General features: G+C 39.7%; 2 protein-coding genes across 2 annotated transcripts; one reads left to right on the top strand and one right to left on the bottom strand.

The window, feature by feature from the left end:
• The first annotated feature begins 11,118 nt into the window (after window positions 1-11,118).
• Window positions 11,119-11,610, top strand: LOC106408897. The gene has a single exon (XM_013849584.1). The coding sequence runs from the start codon at window positions 11,119-11,121 to the stop codon at window positions 11,608-11,610; it is 492 nt and encodes a 163-aa protein (XP_013705038.1).
• A 3,803-nt stretch (window positions 11,611-15,413) lies between these two features.
• On the bottom strand, window positions 15,414-17,281 carry LOC106408896. Its single transcript, XM_013849583.1, has 4 exons — window positions 17,044-17,281; window positions 16,844-16,916; window positions 16,075-16,630; window positions 15,414-16,001 (listed from the first exon to the last, which is right to left on the bottom strand). Exons 1-4 carry the CDS (start codon window positions 17,279-17,281, stop codon window positions 15,414-15,416), a joined length of 1,455 nt encoding a protein of 484 aa, XP_013705037.1.
• Between the last annotated feature and the right edge of the window lie 4,426 nt (window positions 17,282-21,707).

Here is a 21,707-nt window from a genome sequence, read left to right on the forward strand (position 1 = left end):
TGCGAACAAACACCATTGCAATGGAAGAGAGGGCCTAAACTTGAAATAGAATAACCGGAACCGCTGGAGTCGTCCACCGATCTGGGGCATATCAAATGGAGAACACATTAGAATCAGTATGAGTTATTATATATTATAGAATATACTAGTTTAGGTTACTATACTATAAAGAAAAGTATAGTATGAAGTACATAGTTGAAACAGTACAGGTTCAGACATACTTAGCTGTAGTTAACCGCTTCAAGAAAGCGTCTCGGTTTGCTTGCGTTGGAGGAGCAAAAGCATTGAAGCCCCCAATAAAGACGGGCAGCACCCTGGTAGGGGGTGTAGGATTAGATGACGCATTGGCGGTTTTTTTGGCACGCTTGAAAGCCTGTTTAGTCAGCGGGACAATTTTTGTGCCCTTTTGGTTGCTTCGTTACGCACTGTCGGTTCCAAAGGACTGAACCGCTTTGGACTAGTGTGTCTCCGTTTACTAACTCGTCTGCCACCATCACCTGCAGCATCGCCTGCTCCTGGCACATCACCCACACCCTATTAAGAAAACCAGAGTTTGTATTACGTTTATATCTAAAAATAATAGGGGGCAATGCGAAAGAAGATAAAGACAAGTACCTTAAATTTGGTTGGAGAAGAATTGCTAGACCCATCCACATCATCATTCTTTTCAAAACCCAACTCCGAAGCTTCCTCCACGGGGTTAGAGCCATGCATTTCACCGCCATGAGATGTGGTTTCCTACAACACTTATCGCATCAACCAACGGTATTATACCACTTACGGTTAAGACATTAGAGACAATGACAAAGCCGGACTAATTAATAAGAGTTACCTTCTCCTTCAATGAAACAAACTTGGAACTCACACTTGGGCCTCCAGCAACGGTAGCAGGAGGTGGTGATGGACGAGGAAGCTCCTGATGCGACCACGTGGGCAGACGTAAAAGGTGTGAAAACGTACTATAATGCGTATGAGGTATAGTATATACTCCTACGGAAAAGTACAACCACTAAAACAGAGAGCCGGGAAGCGAGTTACCTGCTCATTCAATCTGTCAAAGTTAGAACTTTGACATTCGCCCCCAACAACGTCACCGGGAAAAGTTGATGTCTGAGGTATTTCCTGAGAAGCAGAACATAAGAATGACATTAATCAATTACGAAACGAATTTATTACTCCCTATGACAGTTAATGAAAATCACCTTTTCCGCTAAAATAGCATTCTAAGATTAACCTACTTTGCTGATTCCAGCATCAGATAGAATTTGGTTGACAACTCCAGAGACATCAGGGACAGTGTCGGATTGAGATACCGGAGGTAAAGGATCCTACAAAAGCGAGGATATGCTAACACAAACTGACTATATGTGCATGGCTAGATGACTCGAAGCACATATGCTATAAATTTCTAAGATGACATACCTGCGGCGACGCTTCATGACTGTCGTGGGTGTGAGTTTCCATAGGTTCAACAACGACATCATCTATGTGTCCTGTTGATTGGGTCGGTGGAGGATGAATGTTTGAAGTGACTGGACCCTTAGATGCAGTATCCTTATCACCTGGCAGAACACCGTGTGAATCGACATCAACTGGACCTGAGTCCTGCGAGTGTTGCAACCGTCATTCAGTACTTTTCACAACCATTTAAAATAGTAAGCATGTTCATATGAAATAGAACAAACATGGAAAAACACAAAATTAACGACAATGTTCACCATTCAAAGGAAGTGAGCTTACGGTGAACTTTGTATGTGGGACAGATGGTGGTGGAGGATCAGGAGAAAGCCCTCGCTGTCCCTGAGTCTGCATTGACCTTATATCAGCGCATAACTGGACATTATATTCACCCGATTTAGAGACACCTGGAGAAGCGGTGGAGGCTGCATAGAGAGGAGCGGATGCGGTTCCCTGAGATTACCACATAATATAAAGAATCAATACAATAATATAGTGGAAATCAAGATGACTATTTAAGTGAAATAGTATAGGTAAATGGAAATTTGAAAGAACTGGTTACAGTGACCTTCGCGGGGGAAAAAAAATGCGTCTCCAGCGTCATGCTCTGCACCGCGATAAGGAGAATACTGTCTATGCGGACTTCCTCCACCGATCGGTGGTTCCTCGTCGTTGTACCCGGACCCGTTATTAACTTCTCGATGTTCTCAAACTCAGTTGTAACCGCGGTTTCCATTTCCCGAATAGATGTTGTAGCAGATTGAAGGTCAGTACGCAGAACTCCAACTTCTCTGTTGAAATGCCCCTTCAAACTGAGAACGTAACCTTCGAACATGGGCATAACCCTCTCCTCATAGGCGTCTGCCGCCCTTCTAAGCAATGTTGGGACGTCTAGAAGGATGTTCTCACCCGTTTGAGGTTCATGCCCCTGTCGCCTGCTAGATTGCCCCCTCCGGTCTCCAGACTGCATACCACTGTCACCGCCCCCTTGTGGCACGTTACCCTTCTCTGCTGCGGAGGAAACATTATCATCACTAGATTCTGATGTTGGAGGAGGACCCTTCTTCTGCTTTACATCATCAGCATTAACACCACCAGACCAGGTGTTGTGTTCAAATGGATAATCCTCCTCTATCAAAGAGACCATGTTGGCAACGGAAGCATTGGCCTTGTCTCCCAAACTCTGATTTAGAAGATCACCATCTACATCCGTACATACGAAGGATTGCACGTAAGCCTGGGAAGATACAAGTGAAGAGTCAGTAAAATATAAATAGTACACCACGTGACCATACTATACAAATGGTATAGTCGCTATCACATAATGGAATAGGAATACTCGTATAGAATTGTGGTTACCTGGCCTAGTTGATCGATGGATTTGGCTGTGACCAGGTTCACTACCAGCTTTCGCTCTACAACACGCGTGATGATATCCGCCGTCGACAGAGCTGAATCTGCTAGGGGATCACCACCACCAGACTTAATGATAATCGAGGGACAAGCAGTGATAGTCACCAAAACCATCGCATGAGAAAATCCTTGAATCGCCATTGTCTCCTGAACATAATTCACAGGTGTTCGAGATTTTGTACTCCGCACTGTTAGTAAGAAAGACTCCCTCCCCCATGGATACTTCAGAAAGTCGTCAAGATCGGCCAGCTTGCTCACCACCTCTGGTCTGATGTTTGTTGTCCCACAAGTAGGACACAAAATACCTTCTACCAAAACCAACAGTGCAAGTCGCAAACGCGTCAACGGGTCCTTGTACTTTTTCCCCCTGACAAGTCGATCCATAATCCAAGCAACTGTGGGCTTCTCCTCCCCACGAAACAGCTCATCCCATATGGAGACCGAGGTTTTCACTTTAGCAGTTTCCTTCCTTCTGCCAATACCTCTTTCATTAGCGTCACCATCAAGTGAACTTCTTTCGCCACAATTGAGACCTGTGACTAGCGCAAAGTCTTGTATGGCATAACGGATTGGCTTCCCAACATAAAGCCACCACAGTTCAAATTCTTTCTCAGTCACCAACTGACGGGAAAGAAGATAATGGAAGAACATCACAGAGAATGTATGTCTTCCCATCTGCAAGATCCTTGAGAACTGTGAATTATTCAACAAGTCAAAATGCTCATCCTCTAACGCTTGGCGCACAATATCGATCCACCGGAGGTGGAAGTAGTTGTTAACACGTTTACGACCTGATGGCTCGCAATCTAACGCGAACATTCTAGTTGGGAGGCCTAATTCGTTCATTATAATCTGCATCAAAGTCATATAATCATCACATAAGCTTGTATACCGTTCTAGACAAATGGTATAACTAACTACAAAAATAGAATAGAATATGTGCTTCAGATAGTAAATCACTACAACTGTAATCTCATAAATGGAATGGTATGCAGCCGATTTCAAAAGGAAAATAACCAATTCGATGTATGTGAAATATAACGCTGTACTAACATCACCAGTTTCGGTAAAAACTGAGTAACAACAGTGAAATTTCCCTTCGAAACCAGTACTAATGCAATTCCAATTAACGGGACCACTAAATTCAATACTATGATGACAAATTAACCACTTGCAACCGCATAGACAGTATCCAAAGTAGAAGAGAGAACGAGGTCGATGTAAGTAACACACATAATCAGTCAAAATCAAAACAATCACGCAATGTACCTCAAAATTTACACTCGTTTACGCAATAAATCCAAACAATTTTAGAGAAGTTGCAAAGAAGAAGCGGAGAAGCCTTACTTCCAACGCTTCGATCCGATGTCGTTGGAATCGTGGGTCGGCGACAACCTAATTCAGGCTCCCAGGAACTTGTCTTCAACGGAAAGAAGAGAGAATAATCGGAAATGAAGGAAGAGAGGAGTGAAAGCTCAACGAACGGACGCAATCTTTAACCGTCGATGAAGCTTTGAGTTGCAGAAGATGGAACAATTCACCGTAATCGAGAAAGAAGAAAAGGTAAAGTAATTATATTTGAGTGGGTGAAAACGGAGCGGCCACGATGGTAAGTGAACAGTTTCCATATTAATTTTGAATTTTTTTAATTAGACGGTTTCCCGGTTGGTTGAGAAGGGCAAAATGACAATATTGTATATTGTGCACAGGGTATATCGATTAAAAGAGTTTTTAGATACCGAGTGAGTTATAATTTGTTTGCTTGATGTAATATGCAATTTCCCTATTAAAATTAACCTAAAAAAAAGCTTCCGCACCAACGCGCAGATCTCTTCTCTAGTGATCAAAATGAATGGCCACATAATGTTTCGTTTCTTCAAGATACGGTATGAATAAAATTGGTCTACTTGTACTACACGTGTAGATTTTATTTGCATGTGTTATTCTCTAGCTTTTTCTTTTCATTATTTTAATTACGTAAAGACTATTTAATTGTGGCGTCCTCGCAGAAACATAACATTTTTTTTTCCTCTGTTATCTAATCTATCTAATCTATGAAAATTAAAGTAAAAATAAGATTTTGCCCATGATTTTCTTTGGTAATCACATACCATGCCATTCCTATATTTTAGTTTAACATAACTAATTAAAATCTATCAAAAAATAAACAAATCGTTATCAATGATTTAGTAGCGAATAACATTGCAGTATTTATTGACCTTTTTGACAAACGATTTAGCATTTATTAACGTTCCTATCCTATGCTACAAAACACAATCGAAAGTTTTAACCACTACTCCGTTTCACAATGTAAGTAGTTTAGACTAAAAACACTAATATTAAGAAAGTTAATACTTTAAAAAAATTAATATTTAATTAATTAGTTCAACCAATTATAAAAAATTGATATTATCTAATTGGTTGCACTATATCCAATATATGTAAAAATTATCTAGATATTTGGAAACTACTTACATTTTGGAACAAAAATTTTTTCTTTAAACTACCTACAATAAAAAACTGATGGAGTATTATTTACTTTCTTTAGTGTATTGTAAATCAACTTTTCTTTATCAACTTTTCACACGTAAACTAAAATCTATATTTATTCCGTTGAAAGCAAAATAATAACTATACACAAAACCATTAAAGCATAACTCTATACTATACAACCCCTAAAAGATAACTAAATTATAAAGTATATATACCTCAGACATATCGTTAAACCCTGAATTTAATCATGCCAACAATTAATATTATTTTATACGATACATTATCTTGGCCAGTCTGGGTTTGGGTTTCGGCCCAAATGGTTTACATAGTGGATCGTAACAGATGATCGGTTCATTCCCTCACATTAGTCGGAAGGTATTCCAAACTCGGGTTATGCAGTGTGGTAGTCAGTCCACTCTGTATAACTAAGTGTGTTCTCCCCGATGCCAACCGGATCAGCCGATAGGTTTTATCAAAAAAAAAAACACATAGCTTGCCTATCTTTCATATTATACAAAACGTTAGTAATCAAATTTTGTAAAACAGTTAAAAGAAATATTCTAAAGATGTTTACTTGCAATTTAGGATTTCATCACAATAATATGAAGTTTACCATTTAAAATACATCTCTTTTAAAAATATTTTGTAGAAGGCTGAATATGAATACGTTTGATTCCCAATATATTATTTTCATTACGAAATAAATAATAGTATTCATATTTTTTTTACATATTTTGAAAAAAATGATTAATTCATGAGTTTCAAATTTGAGTAACAGTCAATATCATTTAATACAAGCAAACCAATCGATTTGGAAGATGAAATATAGAGAAAACACAATACATGGATACTACCAATATTCTTCAAGATTTTAATTAATTATTAATATTAACTTGGGCAACAATATATTATATTAAAACTAAAATACAAAACAATACTTACATATTTTAAATTATTTTTAACATCTTATTATTTCTTTTTAACTAATTTAAACCACTTTATTTATTATTTTTTCAAATAATTCGAATTTATTTTTTACAAAATACAAAATAGAACTTATATTATTTTTATTACATATACATTCCTTTTTCACTCTGCCTAATTACTTCATTAGTTATATTTATCATAATAATTTGACAACATTTATTTTACGTGTTAATCAAAATAATTTATGAATGAAATTGATTCATTCATGACAAGAATTCAACCGACTAATAGTTTTTTATTTGTTTACAAAATCAGTTAGACATGAGCATCCAGGTACCCGATCGGGTACATATCAGTTTTTTTGGATATCGGATTTTTGGGTTTAAGATTAAATTTTGTTTGGATATTTTTAATTTCGGACGGAGTTTGGACTCGGATCCTTCCGGGTCCAGATAGGTTTGTAGAAACCTAAAAATATCCAAATAATTTATGGGTTTAGAAATTTCATTAGACAATTTATAAAACAATAAAAATTAACATCCGCACGGACGTGCGGATCAATTTCTAGTCTTGTATTATAAAAGCACAAAGGCTAGAGACCAACAAATACAAGGAGGCCCAACCAAAGGCAAACAGAAGACCCAACACGGCTAGAAAAAAAGTCCAAAAAGAAACCAGACAAAAAATGCCCAAAATGAAGAAGGTGAGTCAACCCGAACACTTCCACGCATTACATTGATAGCGATGGAGAGACACGTGCCCGAGAATTGCAACGCCACCGAACTTCACGACAAGAAAATCGTCACAGGAGCAACTTCCCGTAGATCCACCGGACACATGATACCGGAGAAGAAGAGACCGTAAGACAATTTTAGCAAATTGAAAAGCCATAACACCAGCGGTTTAATCGCATGAACTTCATCATCGGAGAGCAGCCTTCATAGAAAACCCAGACGCTTTGCAGGTCTACGACTCGGAAAAGAAACCAATCGTCTTCAATCGATCAATCAACCATCAATTTTCCGGCATGCAGTGTGGTCACCTTTAAAGATAAAGGAAAGCGCGAAGATGAAAAGAAACATAACATTTAAATACGTAAAGACTATCTAGTTAAAAAAAAAAAGAATTCTTAAACATAGATATTTAATTGTGGCATCCTTGCAGAAACAGTTTTTGCTCATCTTCAGAGGACAATTGTTCTAAAAAAAATGATATTTTGTTAATGTAAGTACAAGCTTTTTAGGATGGTTCTTGTACACGAGAGAATCCTTGCACGCACGACCCAACATTTGTTACAAATAGAATAAGAACTAATATGAATATAGATTATTAATAGTATCACTTATGTATTGTGTTGAAAGCTGTCAATTTGATGCCCCCTTACGCTTTAAAATAGTCATACGACCTCTCTGTTGTTTAAGTTAGCATCCACGCTAATTTGTATCTAGTCTTCTCTTTTTTTAATATTTACTTGTAGGTTTCTTTCCTCCTTATTTTGTCAAATATTAAAAGAATATTGGAAAAATTGTTTTTAGACCAAAAAAATAATAACTATGTCCTATTAGGCTAATCTCATATACTTTATGTCTTATTAGTCAAAATATTTTTAAAATGGCAATATTATCCTTAATTTCAATTAAAATTCGAAATTACAATTAATAAAACGATTGTTAAATATTATATAATTTTTAACTAAAATAATTACAAAAAAATATTAAAAATCCCAAAAAAACCTAAAGTTCAAAATTTTTGTTTCTCAAAGGGATCGATAGATCCCGTAAGCAACCGTTCGATGTGAACCGATCGATCCTGATAAATATATCCAGAACAACGAAAATATGCGGAGCATATACTGATCGACCAAGCCCAGGTTAGTCGATCCCAAAATCTTTATCCCACTTCGATCGATCAGTCGTGTCTTGATCGATCGATCCCGTGCCAAGGTAAGTCTTCCAAATCGATTTCCTGGTTTTTGTCGGTTAAATCCGGTTTGATTTCCACTTGATTTGAACCGAACAAACACGAGCTGAACTCTTAAAACTCGATTTAAGGGGAGAAGAAGATGGCGTGAGAAGAAGTTTCCAAATCGATGTTTTAATTTTTTTAATTTAAAAACTGATTTTATAAATAATGTTTTTCTTTTTAAAAAAATCTATATAATAAATATAAGGAAACTGAATATTTCTAAATATTCTATTCTCATATTTTTGGAACTGATTATCCTTATCTGTAGAATCTGTATTCTAATATATGTAGAACACAATAAACATGTTTGAAATCGATTTCTACTAGTTTTAGATTTATAGTAGTAATGTGTAGATTCTGATTTCTACAGGTTTTAGATTTATAGTAATGTGTAGATTCCGGATTCTACCGATTTTAGAACGATAGGTTAAGCGCGGAATGTGTTTTCCAAATATTTTTAGATTACTATTATTTACATAGATCACATATTCTAAACATATTAAATTCAAGGAAAAAGTGGATTACATTTTCTACTTTGTAGAATGTCAATTTTACGTTTTGTAGAAAAAATTATGAAATTAATCCCTCTGTTTTATATCTAAGTAGTTTTAGCAAAAAATATTTGTTTCACGACGTAAGATGTTTACATAAATCCAAAGTACCTTTTACATTTATTACATGTTGTGTGACCAATCAAATAATTCATATCTTTTTATTATTGGTTGAATTTATGTATTAAATGCTATTTTTTCAAAAGTAAAAATTTTCTTAATATTCACATTTTTAAATAAAACTACTTACAAATAAAAACAAAGGGAGTATGATTTAAACATTTTTAAAACTGGAAAAAAATTAAATAAGCTGATACTCCCTCTGTATCACTTTAAGTGATTTTTAAGGTTTTTGCACTTGGATTAAAAAATACAAACTTCTATATAATTTAACTTGGTTAAATAAAAATATCATTAAATGAAATTAATTCAACCAATAAGAAAAAATTCAGTATTTGCAATTGGTCACAATGTTTAAATGATATTAAATTCTATCTAGAATAAAGAGAACATCAATTATTTTGAAACAATTTTTTTTTTTTAAACACCACTTAAAGTGATACGAAGACAGTATAGGTTTTTATCAGTAGCTCCTATTTTTTAATTTTTTTTTGTTTGTAAAACTATTTATTTAATTTATTTTAGAAAATACTAAAGAATATTAGAGAGAAAAGTGGTAAAAAAATGAGTCTAATAGAAAATAATTATCATTTTTTTTGTTTAAAAAACAATTTTCCCAATGATATTTGCCCTTAATAATATCAAAACGGTTGGACGATGAAGGTGCCACGTGTGTCGGAGATTCCCAAGCAACGATACAAATAAAACAAATTGAATTATTTAACAATAGAAAGTACTAGTATTGCATAACCCGACAAGATCATTAAAGCTTATCTGGAGGCTTCCCTGGTCAAAAGATGCGTAACGTCATATTCTATCTGGGTCAGCTGAAAATAACTGATATTACTAGAGGATGCAAGCCAAATTACTTCAGGTTCCTCCAAAGGCCAGGTCCGGTTATATACTGATTAGTTTATCTAGATTAATTCATCTGATCATTTTTTTTTAAAGCTGTCCAATCTCTAAAATACTTGTTTCATCCACTTCGTGAATCTGAAATACCAAAATTTTCTACATACTTTACGAATTAAAAACTAATACCCAAAGTCAATATGTTTTTTACTAAATAAATCATTAAATATATTAAAAGTGGTAAACTATAAGGTATATATTAACTCCCTCAACTAAAGACTTTATTTTTCCTACAGACATAAATTTAAGCATAGAAAACGATTTTAAATATAGTAATTCATATATCAGTAAAATCATAGCTTCGAAATCGCAACATGTACTCCACATATATAACAACTTATTTCAAAGATATCCCCAAATTACTCTATCATTTCTTGGATAGATCCATTGTGTGACTTTTGTGGTAGGATGAATTCTTGGATGAAGAATCTGATCATTAACTTAGATCTATCAGTTAGTTATTTTATTGACTTTGAAAATAGTGCAGGAGAGTTGATATCTTGAATGAAAGTTGTTGGACCTAATATTCGCTAAGTAATTGAGTCTGAACGGCTTGGGCCACGCGACCACAGAAGAAGTCCAACTTCGACGAAGTAGGAAGAAGATCGGTCCAAGGAAACGGAGATCGCGGAAAGCAGCCCGATTATAAGAAGAGATAGATGTATAAGGAAGATGACACGTTGAAAACCCTAAAGAGAGCTACACCCATACTGCGACCTTGTTTTCATCCATCTTTTCTTTTAATGAACTCGTTTGTAACATTCGATCTTGTTCAACTCATTATATTCGATCTTATTCATCAATAAAGTCCATTTTTGCCTACTGGAAACTGATTATATCGTTGTGTTCTAAAGATATCGTTTCCTACATCATTTATCTTCCCTAGATTAAACTCCCGATCACTATCAAATACTTAGTGTAAATTTTAGGATCTACATTTTGGAGCTATATGTGAGGAAGATAAACGAAAAAACATTTTTGCTAAGAAACCGATCTAAGTTTCCTAAGCGCGACTATGGATCCTAATCACGCACGATCCGACGGCATCAAATCGATCAGTCTCAACCTCTCTAGATCGGGAAAACCAAAGTCGTCGAAAATCTTCCACGACGCGAAGGATTAAAGCATCTCTCCCCAAAGACGAGATTGTCTCTTCAGTGACAAACTATCTGATACCTCGCGACGAACAACTAACGAGCCGGGCGTCGCGCCTTCCGAAGAGATAATACGCGAAGTCGAGACTATAAATTTCCACGAACACGAAATCGCTAAGCTCGACATGCCTCACGACGATGCCCTAGTCATCACGTTGGAGCTTGCGGGCACCATCTTCTCAAAGATTCTCGTCGACACTGGAAGCGCCGTCAACGTCGTTTCACAAAAGACACTACCATTGATTAGTCAACTGACCCCTGTAATTGATCACGAAACGACTCCCCTCAATAATTTTGAAGGAAATTCGGCCCAATCACTCGGGATCGTGCCACTAACCACCAGAACTTACGACGTCAAACTAGAGACTCAGTTCACCGTAGTTGATCATTTCATGCCCTTCGATGCCATCGTAAGACGTCCCTGGCTACACCAGATGAGGGCGGTCCCTTCGGTTTACCACCAATGCTTGAAGTTTTTATCACTGACCGGCGAAAAAACCATACGCGGGAGCCAGAAACAATCCCGAGCCTGCTATATGACCGGATTCCAGAAGATGCCCCCGCGAGGAGTGAACGTCTCACTCGTCCATGATCTCACGGTAAAAGACCCCGCCTAAGACCTATCGAGCGTCGTCGCTCTAGACGAAAGCTCCCCAGAAAAAAGGCGTCAACATCGGGAACGATCTCCCTCCTGAAGTCAGGCGCGACCTTTTGTTTTTCCTCAGGAAAAATATCAAAACATTCGCATGGTCCGCAGCAGACATGCCCGGAATCGACATCAGTATCACCTCCCACGACCTAAACGTCGATCCTACATTTAAGCCTGTTAAACAGAAACGAAGAAAGCTAGGACCCGAACGAGCCAAGGCTGTAAACGACGAGGTGGACAAGCTTCTAAAAATCGGTTCCATTCGCGAAGTCCAATACCCTAACTGGCCCACAAATCCAGTCGTAGGAAAAAAGAAAATGGAAAATGGAGAGTGTGCATCGATTTCACCGACCACAACAAAGCATGCCCAAAAGATAGCTTCCCATTACCACACATCGACCGACTGGTAGAAGCCACAGCTGGACACAAACTACTTTCCTTCATGGATGCATTCTCCGGCTATAATCAGATCCTTATGAACCCCGACGACCAAGAAAAAACGAGCTTCATCACCGAGCGGGGCACCTACTGCTACAAAGTGATGCCATTCGGATTAAAGAACGCCGGAGCCACTTACCAAAGATTAGTAAATAAGATCTTCTCCACGCAACTCGGAAGAACGATGGAAGTTTACATAGATGACATGCTAGTAAAGTCATCAAGAGCCAGCGACCACGTTCTCCAGCTCCAGGAGTGCTTTAACATTCTCAACAAGTTCGGAATGAAACTGAACCCAACAAAATGCACTTTCGGAGTAGCCTCCGGAGAGTTCCTCGTAACTGAAAGGGGAATCAAAGCCAACCCGAAACAGATCGCGACGTTTATCGATACCCTACCTCTGAGGTCGATCCGAGAAGTACAGCGCCCCACCGGCAAAATGGCTGCATTAAACAGTTTCATCTCCAGATCAACCGACAGATGCCTTCCTTTATACAAGCTATTGAAAGGAAATAAGAAGTTCAAATGGAACATCGAATGCGACTCCGCCTTAAAAAAACTTAAGGCATATATCAGGCCGTCCATACTATCAAAACCTGTCACAGGAGATACCCTCTTTTTATACGTCGCAACTTCCGAACACGCGGTAAGCGAAGTGCTAATCCGCGAAGAAAGCGGAGAACAAAGACCGATATACTATGTAAGTAGATCATTGGTCGACGCCGAAACCAGATACCCCGTAATGGAAAAGCTAGCGCTAGCAGTGCTAACCGCGGCTCGATAATTAAGACCCTACTTCCAGTCGCATTTGATCACAATCATGACATCGGAACCCCTAGGACAGTACTCCACAGTCCAAGCCAATATGGAAGATTGGCAAAGTGGGCAATCGAGCTCAGCGAATACGACATCGGGTACAAACCACGAACAAGCTAGAAAGCACATGTACTAGCTGATTTCGTCATCGAACTCGTCCCGAAGGAGGATAACGCGAGATCGAATACCCAAACATGGAAATTACACGTCAATGGGGCCTCGTCGAGACAAGGACTCGAATCCCTGACATGAGAAATGATCGAGCAATCATTTTGCCTAGGATTCAGTGCATCAAACAACGAAGCTGAATACGAATCCCTGATCGCCGGTATACGTCTCGTACGAAGCGTTGGCGCCCGGGAAATTAGTGCCTTCAGCGACTCGCAGTTAGTCACGAGCCAATTCAATGGAGAATATGAAGCAAAAAATGAAAGAATGGAAGCATATCTTGCAATTCTACGAGATATTGCTCAGCAGTTCGACAAATTCGAGCTCACGAAAATTCCAAGAGGAGATAACACGTCGGCCGACGCTCTAGCCGCACTAGCTTCGACTTCTAATCCGGCAATAAGGAGAGTTATACCAGTAGAAGGAATAGAGAAGCCCAGCATAGACCTTCCATGCAAAGCAACCGGCCTTCAAGGGGATAATCCTCCTCGCATCGGCCCAATCATGACACGAAGCAAAGCCCAGAGAGAAAACCAGAATCTCGACGATGAAACCAACAGCAAGCTCGACCATTGACCATCCTCTAGCGAGCCACCCGTCAGGACTAGGAGGACCGCAACCTCAACAACTTTCCCCGAAGAGGCCGTTCATGAAACTAACAGTGAATCACACAAAGCTTTCCGAAAAGAACTTAAGGCCAGACTAGACTGGAAAGTCCCAATGTTTAACTATATAAAAGATGGCGAGCTCCCCAGAGAGAGATGGGAAGCCCAAAAAATAAAAGTCCAAAGCTCGCGTTACTGTATTATGGAAGAAACTATACAAACGTAGCCTGACCGAGCCCTATTTGCTAGGTGTATTGCCCAAAGACGCGTTCACAATCCTGAAACAAACTCATGGAGGGTCGTGTGGGAGCCACTCCGGTAGACGATCTTTAGCAATTAGGATAAACAAAAGTAGGCTATTTCTGGCCAACGATCACCGATGACAGCGAGCATTTCGCACTAAAATGGTACAAATGCCAAAAAAATGCACCGATGATACATCAACCGACCCAAAAATTATCTACGATATCATCACCATACCCTTTCATGAAATGATCCATGGATATAGTAGGTCCGCTGATATCATCGGGACCGGCCCAGTTACGATTCCTTTTGATATTAACAAACTATTTCACCAAGATGATCGAAGCCGAGACATACCACAAAATCACCTCTACGACGGTAACGAGCTTCATTTGGAAAAACATTACATGTCGACATGGTTTACCGTACGAGATAGTAACCGACAACGGACCGCAATTCATCGCGAAAATATTCAATGAATTCTTAGAAAAGTGGAAAATCAAGATTAAAGCCGCAAGCCCCCGATATCCAAAATGCAACGGTCTTGCCGAAGCCGCAAATAAAACCATAATGAATAACCACAAGAAAAGACTCGACCTCAAGAAAGAGAGGTGGGGCGAAGAACTGTACAGTGTCCTCTGGGCCTACCGGACAACTCCTCACACAGCAACCCAAACAACCCCATTCTCACTATCTTACGGAATTGAGGCCATAATCCCAGCCAGATCGAGGCCACAAGCCAACGACAAATAATATGTCCAGAGGACATCGAGCTCAACGAAGAATTACTGATCGATCAACTAGATATGATCTAAGAACAACGAGAAAAAGTGGCAGTACGTATACAAAATTACCAACAAGCCGCGGCACGTTACTACGGCTCCAATGTAAGAAACCGCACATTTTCCATAGGCGACCTAGCCCATCGAAAAGTGTTCGACGGAACAAAGGAAGCAAGAGCAGGAAAACTGGGAAAAAGATGGGAAGGCCCATACAAAGTAACCAAAGAAATCCGAACCGGAGTCTACGAATTAGAAAAATGAAAAACCGGCCTCCCGGAAATGAGACCTTGGAACGCTTACAACTTAAAGAAATACTACAAATAGTACAAACCCCAACCTCGACCAAGTCTGTCAAACTACAAGCTGGGAGGCTACAGGTCTACAGCTCTGTATAAACGAAACAGAACCAAACAAACCTCTATTGCATTCCTTCTATCACTTAGAAAACTCAACTACTAGCATAACCCCTCCCAATCGATTACGCTAACAGGCCATATAAAGGTCCACAAAACAGATTCCTGATCAGTCTCTGTTCTACCCCTTCTAAAGGATAAAACAAACAAGCTTAATGAAGCAAAAATTAAACAAAGCATTCGATTAGAAATGTATTAACCCGATAATCCATTTAGAAGACATATATATGTTTCTTCAACAAACCGAAAGGAAAACTAAAACAATAACAAATTACAAACTCCAAAGCAAGTGGGTCAATTTTCGCATCAGTCTTGATCGATCGAGTCACCAGAAACCTCAGGATGTTCGAGGCGACTAAGGGAAGAATCCGACCCCGAAGCAAGACCATAATCAACATCGAGAGAGATCTCCTGGTCCTTAAGACGCTCCAACTCCTCCTCGAGCTCAAAACCACCTTCGATGCACTCGGTCAAAGCCTCAATACGAGCTCGCACCTCCTGCAAACGAATCTCCGCAGCCGTTTTCTTCTTTTTTTTCTGAAGCTTATCCTTCACCACGGCCAGAACCGCGTCATACTCTCGAGCAAGAGAAAGACGAGCAAGATTGCACTCCTTCCGACCTGTCGCGTCACAACCTTCTATCTCCCGCCTATGCTTTTCTTTCATCAAGTCGAGGTCGTTCTGAACAGCGACCTTCTCCGTCTCAGCAGCAGCCAACTTCCCCTTTAATCCCTCAATGTCGACTTCACGCTGTTGCTCCGTCACTTGAACGGCCTCCAACTCACCTCGAAGTTTCTGAATTGTGAGAAGATGACTCCCGGCCTCCTTTTTGCTCGGAAAGTCAGCCAGACGCCTCTCCATCAAAGCGGCATATTCATTGCTCGCATCCATAGCCTAAACAAAAGCAATAATAAAGTTCAGGCAGCCATCATTCTAAAACTTCAGAAGCAATCGCAGGTTAGATTACCTTATCATTCGCGACCGCCATCCGAACGTAAGCGTCATGTTCTCGCATATCCCCAAAAGAAGGAAGCTCGCATCCCTTCTCTCGGATCTTATGCCAGATCAAGGCGAGATGCTCGGGATTCTCGAGGATCGGTACGTTGTTATCGTACAAAAATCTCCATGAAGAAGTCTCATGCACATCCGGAAGATGAGCACTAGGGTCAACCTGAGAAGTACCTTCACCAGAAGCCCGCAACGGCGGAGGAAGCCCCAAGCTCGGTGAATTCGAACTCACACAGTTGACCTCCTCTAGAGCTCGACGTCGGCGTCGGTGAGTCGATGAATCGACGGCGTCATTAAGAGCTCGACCACCGACAGAATCGGCTGAAGTGTTCGGCGTCCTTCGGGCCCCACCAACAAGAGCGGCGATCGACACCGGCCTAGCCATAAGGCCAGGAGACTGAGCCTGCGACCCCGATTTAAGAATCGGTCCGCGCCGAGCTTTCTGAGCTCGTTCCAACGACCCGACTTCATAGGACTCGTAGGATGATCGGGTAGCGGCTCCTTCTCCCTCGCTCCTGATCGAAACAGATTTAGGGAATTAAGGAACACGCAAACAATCTATCTCGGATCTTTTCGAAAAAGGAGTGAAAGCAAAGATCAGCTTACTTTTGTTACGACGACCCTTCCCCGGTCGAACGGGAGCCGCCAGACCAATAGGGGTTGCATGGTTTTCACCCGGTGGAAGAGCGTTAGCAGCTTGAATTCGGTCTACAGTATATGCGAGCCACCGAGGGTTACCTCGCAGCAGTGTGGTGATTAGTCCACGAAGCTCAGGAGTCATAGGTGCAGGACCGAAGGGCTCTACAAATAAATAGAGAAAAGACTAAAAACGCCAAAAAATGACCAAAAAGCAGAATTCATTTCATAAGAAAATACTTACCAATCTCGTCGGACCACTCCCTATGAATCCTTCATAAATCAAAGTCACCGACCGACGCCGGGTTAATCTTGAAGACGAAAAACTTCTCTCTCCACCGGTGATCCCTGTTAGGGATACCATCAATAATAAAACGGCCGGGTCGAGGAGCGAGAATCATCGTGCCAGGGAAGCCACTGTTCTGCTTAATAGCAAACAACTGCTTTAACTCCCCGAGGCCAAACTCGAGACCTTCCTCCCTAGCTCGGACCCACGAAGACAAGAAGTAGTGGAAGAAATTAGGCGCCATCTGGGCAAAAGCCATCCCAAGCTCTGCAAGCGCCTCTAGATGAAAACGAGGAAGAGGAAATGACAAGCCTCCGTCCTAGAAATGCGACATGTAGGCCCCACAGTACCCCGGCCTCACAGTCTCAGGAGTTTCATCATCGTCGGGAATTTCGATCTCGACGGCATAATCAACTCCCCAGAGTTCGTAGATGGCCTCGATATGTTTCACTTCGAGAATTTTCGGGAGATGAGGACCGAATTTTTTTAGAAGCCATAGATTCGAAACAATAAGAAATACCAAGAAGAAGACAATGAGAGAGAAAGTAGAATCGTTGTGTTGGAGAAGACGATATATTCAGTAAAGAATAATATATATACACAAAAAACTGTTCCCGAAGCGTTTAAATGTAACCGGCCACGAACTATCGATTTCAACCACACGATTTGAAAAATGGCCGACAAGTCCATATCCCACTCCCCGAGAATCGCGACGACATCGGGTTATGTCAGTTCTCACCCTTTCGGTTTACCAATAAACCAAAAGGGCTGGGGGACAATTGTTGGACCCAATATTGGTCAGCTAAGTAAATGCGCCCGAACGTCTTGGGCCACGCGACCACGAAAGAAACCCAACTTCGACGAAGCAGGAAGAAGATCGGTCCAAGGAAACGGAGATCACGGAATAGTTGCGAGCATCACGGGAGCAGCCCAATTATAAGAAGAGATCGATGCATAAGGAAGATGACACGTTGAAAATCCTAGAGAGAGCTACACCCATACTTCGACCTTGTTTTCATCCATCTTTAGATCTTTTCTCTTAACGATCTCGTTTGTAACATTCAATCTTGTTCAACTCATTGTATTTGATCTTATTCATCAATAAAGTCCATTTTTGCATACTGGAAACTGATTATATCGTTGTGTTCTAAAGATATCGTTGTCTACATCATTTATTGATGTTAAGAGTTTTCAAGGCTTCTAAGACAAATGATGTAGTATAAAAGATTGTCGAACCAATTCTAATGGATTCAAAGCACCGAGAATGCAAGTGCGTACTTAATCTAAGTGCAACCGATAATTTGGATGGTTTTAAACTACTACTAATAATAGAATGCAATAACAGAAAAATAAAACAATAAAAGAAGTGACTTTCTTTGGTTATGATAAAAGAGAACTCATGGGTATAGGAATTAGACCTTGGGTGATCAAGTTTCGAACTAAGGGTGTCAAATGATCAATCAAACTATCAACCTTAACTTAGACACAATCTTAAACAAACTCTATGTCTCGATGAATGTTCATTTACTAACATATTTCAAACATCAAATGTCTTTGGTTGAATAATATGAAAGCAATCATTACTAACAAGTCTATTGGCTATCATAACACCTTTAACAACAAATGTCTTTGGTAAAGTATGTTAAAAGCTTAGGAGAGTTGTCTCAAGCATTTCATCAAACACTTTGTGGGTGGAAAATGCCTAAAGATCAACATTTGAGAGGCCAACTCAGAAGATGCATTATGAATACTCTACTAGCAAGGAATAAGGAGGATCTACACTATAACGTCCTAGATCTAGCCTAATCACCATTAATCTCCCTAACCCATGAATTCAAGAGTGGATTACTCACTACTCTTCATGATTCCTCTTAAACTCATATTGGATTTCAGATTAATCATGTAGAGAAATACAGATAATAGATTAGAAATCAACATGATAACATATGATCAAATGAATCAAAGAGATGAACTTTTCAAGAGGTTTTTGGTGGTTTTCTCAAAAGATCAAAGATAATCAGCCTCCAATGGCTTACAAAAGTACTTAAACATAGGTTTAGAAAGTGTAAAAACGTGCATAACAAAATGACCAAAAAGCCCTTGATAAATCATAAGTTCGACCAAATAGACGACGCGGAGCGACCTCGGCACGTCTCTCCGGGAGGTCGCTCTGGGTGCTGGGAGCGACCTTAGGTGGTCGCTGTGGTACGTCGCTCCCGGCTTGTTCGTCTCTCTCAAATCGACATAAACGCGAGCGACCTCTAGGTGTCGCTGTGGTGAGGTCGCTCTAGGAGCTGGAGCGACTTCGCCTTGTCGCTCTAGGAGGTCGCTCCGAAGCAAAAATGGCGAGCGACCTCGGGGTCTCGCTCTGGTAAGGTCGCTCTGGCGTTAGGAGTTTTCAAGGCTCCTAAGACAAATGTTGTAGTATAAGTGATTGTCGAACCAGTTCTGAGGGATATCAAAGCACTGAGAATGCAAGTACTCAATTAATCTAAGTGCAACCAATGATTTAGATGGTTTTTAAACTAATGATTAATGATAAATGAAACGGCTTTCTTTACTAAGGGAAAAGAGAACTCATGGGTATAGGGATTAGACCTTGGGTGATCAAGTTTCGAACTAAAGATGGCAAACGATCAATCAAACTATCAACCTTAAGCCTAGACATAATTCTAAGCAAGCTCTATGTCTAGATAAATGCTCATTTGCTAACATATCTCAAACATCTAATGTCTTTGGTTGAATAATATGAAAGCAATCATTACTAACAGGTCTATTGGTTATCTTAACACCTTTAACAACAAATGTCTTTGGTAAAGTATGTTAAAAGCTTAGCAGAGTTGTCTCAGGCATTTCATCAAACAACTTGTGGGTGGGAAATGTCTAAAGATCAACTTTTGAGTGGCCAACTCATAAGATGCATTATGAATACTCTACTAGCAAGGAACAAGAATGATCTACACTAAAACATCCTAGAACTAACATAATCACCCTTGATCTCCCTAACCCATGAATTCAAAAGGTGATTACTCACTAATCTCCATGATTCCTCTTAAACCCATATTGGATTTCAGATTAATCATGTAGAGAAATAGATAAGAAATCAACAAGAACACTAGATGAAATCAATGAAATATGAATCAAAAGAAGTTTTTACTAGTTGTTCTTCAGAAAAAGGGATTCATTTGCCTCCCATGGCTTCCCAAAAACACTTAACTTAGGTTTAGGCAATGTAAAACAACAAAACAAATGACCAAAAGGCCCCTGAAATAACATAAAAATCGTCTAAGAAAAACACGCTGAGCGACCTACCAAGGTCGCTCCAGGAGGTCGCTCCCGACGCGTTTCTTTGTGTCTCGACCCGTCAAAACGCGAGCGACTTGAGCTGGTCGCTCTGGTTGGTCGCTCTGGCTGGGAGTGACTTGAGGTAGTCGCTCTGGAATGGTCGCTCTGGCTGGGAGCGACCTCGGTAGGTCGCTCTGAGAGGTCACTCTGCGATGCTCGAACAGGATGGATATGCCTCTAGTAAATTGATCATAACTCTTTCATTACATCTACAAATGACTTGAAACCACTTCCATTAGAAAGCTAACTCAATTTTATGTGTCTCCACAAAATCTTAGCACCAGGAGATTTCTCTAAAGGCTCCATCCATGCTCATCTTTCACCTCCTTTTGGATCACAATGCTCCCAAACATTTCAAATCACTCCATGGCACACTCCAACACCTAATAAGGACAATGAATGCAAAATGCAACCTAGACATGGCTAAATCCTAATCTATATGATGAAAATGCTCATGGATGAATGGATAAAACAATGAAAATATGCAAGACATCAACTCCCCCAAACTTGCTCTTTACTTGTCCTCAAGTGATCAATTCAAATTCTTGGAAGAGAGACAAATAGCATAACCTCACTCTTTAGTCTATTCTAGCTTCTCAAGGCCTAGTGAAACTCATACCTCTACACAAATTGCCGGATCATCAATTAACAAGCACCTTAACCAGCTCTCACATTAAATTAAGCACAATGCAAACAAGTGAATTCTTGCAAATGGATAATTGATCCTAGTCATTTGGCTTGGTGAACAAGGGTTGGTTTCATGAGAATGAAAGAAGGGTTTCCAAAGCATTTTTTTTTCTAGCTATCACTCAAAAACAGGAACCTGATCATTATGCAAAATCTATCTAAGAAAGAAAGCAACTGATGCATACATAGAGTGGTTCTCATCCTTCTACCCTTTTCTAAGTGACATCAAACTCCACAAATCCATTTTTTCACCCGATAAACATTCTTGCTCTCTCTCTTTTTCTTTTTCTTTTTCTTTTTCTTTTAACCAATAGGGACTCAATATCTTTCTCAACACTTAGCTCTAACTTTTCCTTATTCACTCTCTTTTTTTTTTATATATTTTTTTTTTTACAACACTTTTCTTATCTAGAGCTTTCTCTCATTAACCTCTCTTGTCCCTAGGGTCTTTCTATCTTCTGTTTCCTCTTTAGTCACTTCCCAAACCCAAGATAAAAGAACTTAGAGTACACAAACTCACCCACCATCCTAGATGCTAGCTCAAATGAGGTTCCTATTGCTAGCCAAAGATGAGAACAAACCTATGTCGCTCCCAATACCCTCAAGATTTTGCACATGACAAGCTATCAAGAAGAGGC

Source organism: Brassica napus, chromosome C9 (genome assembly GCF_020379485.1).
Source record: "Brassica napus cultivar Da-Ae chromosome C9, Da-Ae, whole genome shotgun sequence".
Lineage (NCBI taxonomy): Eukaryota > Viridiplantae > Streptophyta > Magnoliopsida > Brassicales > Brassicaceae > Brassica > Brassica napus.

What these genes read in the sequence shown, in the direction of transcription:
- LOC106408897 (XM_013849584.1), top strand. Translation starts at nt 11,119, where the DNA reads ATGCCTCACGACGATGCCCTAGTCATCACGTTGGAGCTTGCGGGCACC.
- LOC106408896 (XM_013849583.1), bottom strand. Translation starts at nt 17,281, where the DNA reads ATGGCGCCTAATTTCTTCCACTACTTCTTGTCTTCGTGGGTCCGAGCT. An exon ending in CTGCTGCGAGGTAACCCTCG is followed by an intron (nt 16,631 to 16,843) that starts GTGGCTCGCATA and finishes TGTTTCGATCAG; the next exon opens with GAGCGAGGGAGAAGGAGCCG. An exon ending in TGGCGGTCGCGAATGATAAG is followed by an intron (nt 16,002 to 16,074) that starts GTAATCTAACCT and finishes GCTTTTGTTTAG; the next exon opens with GCTATGGATGCGAGCAATGA.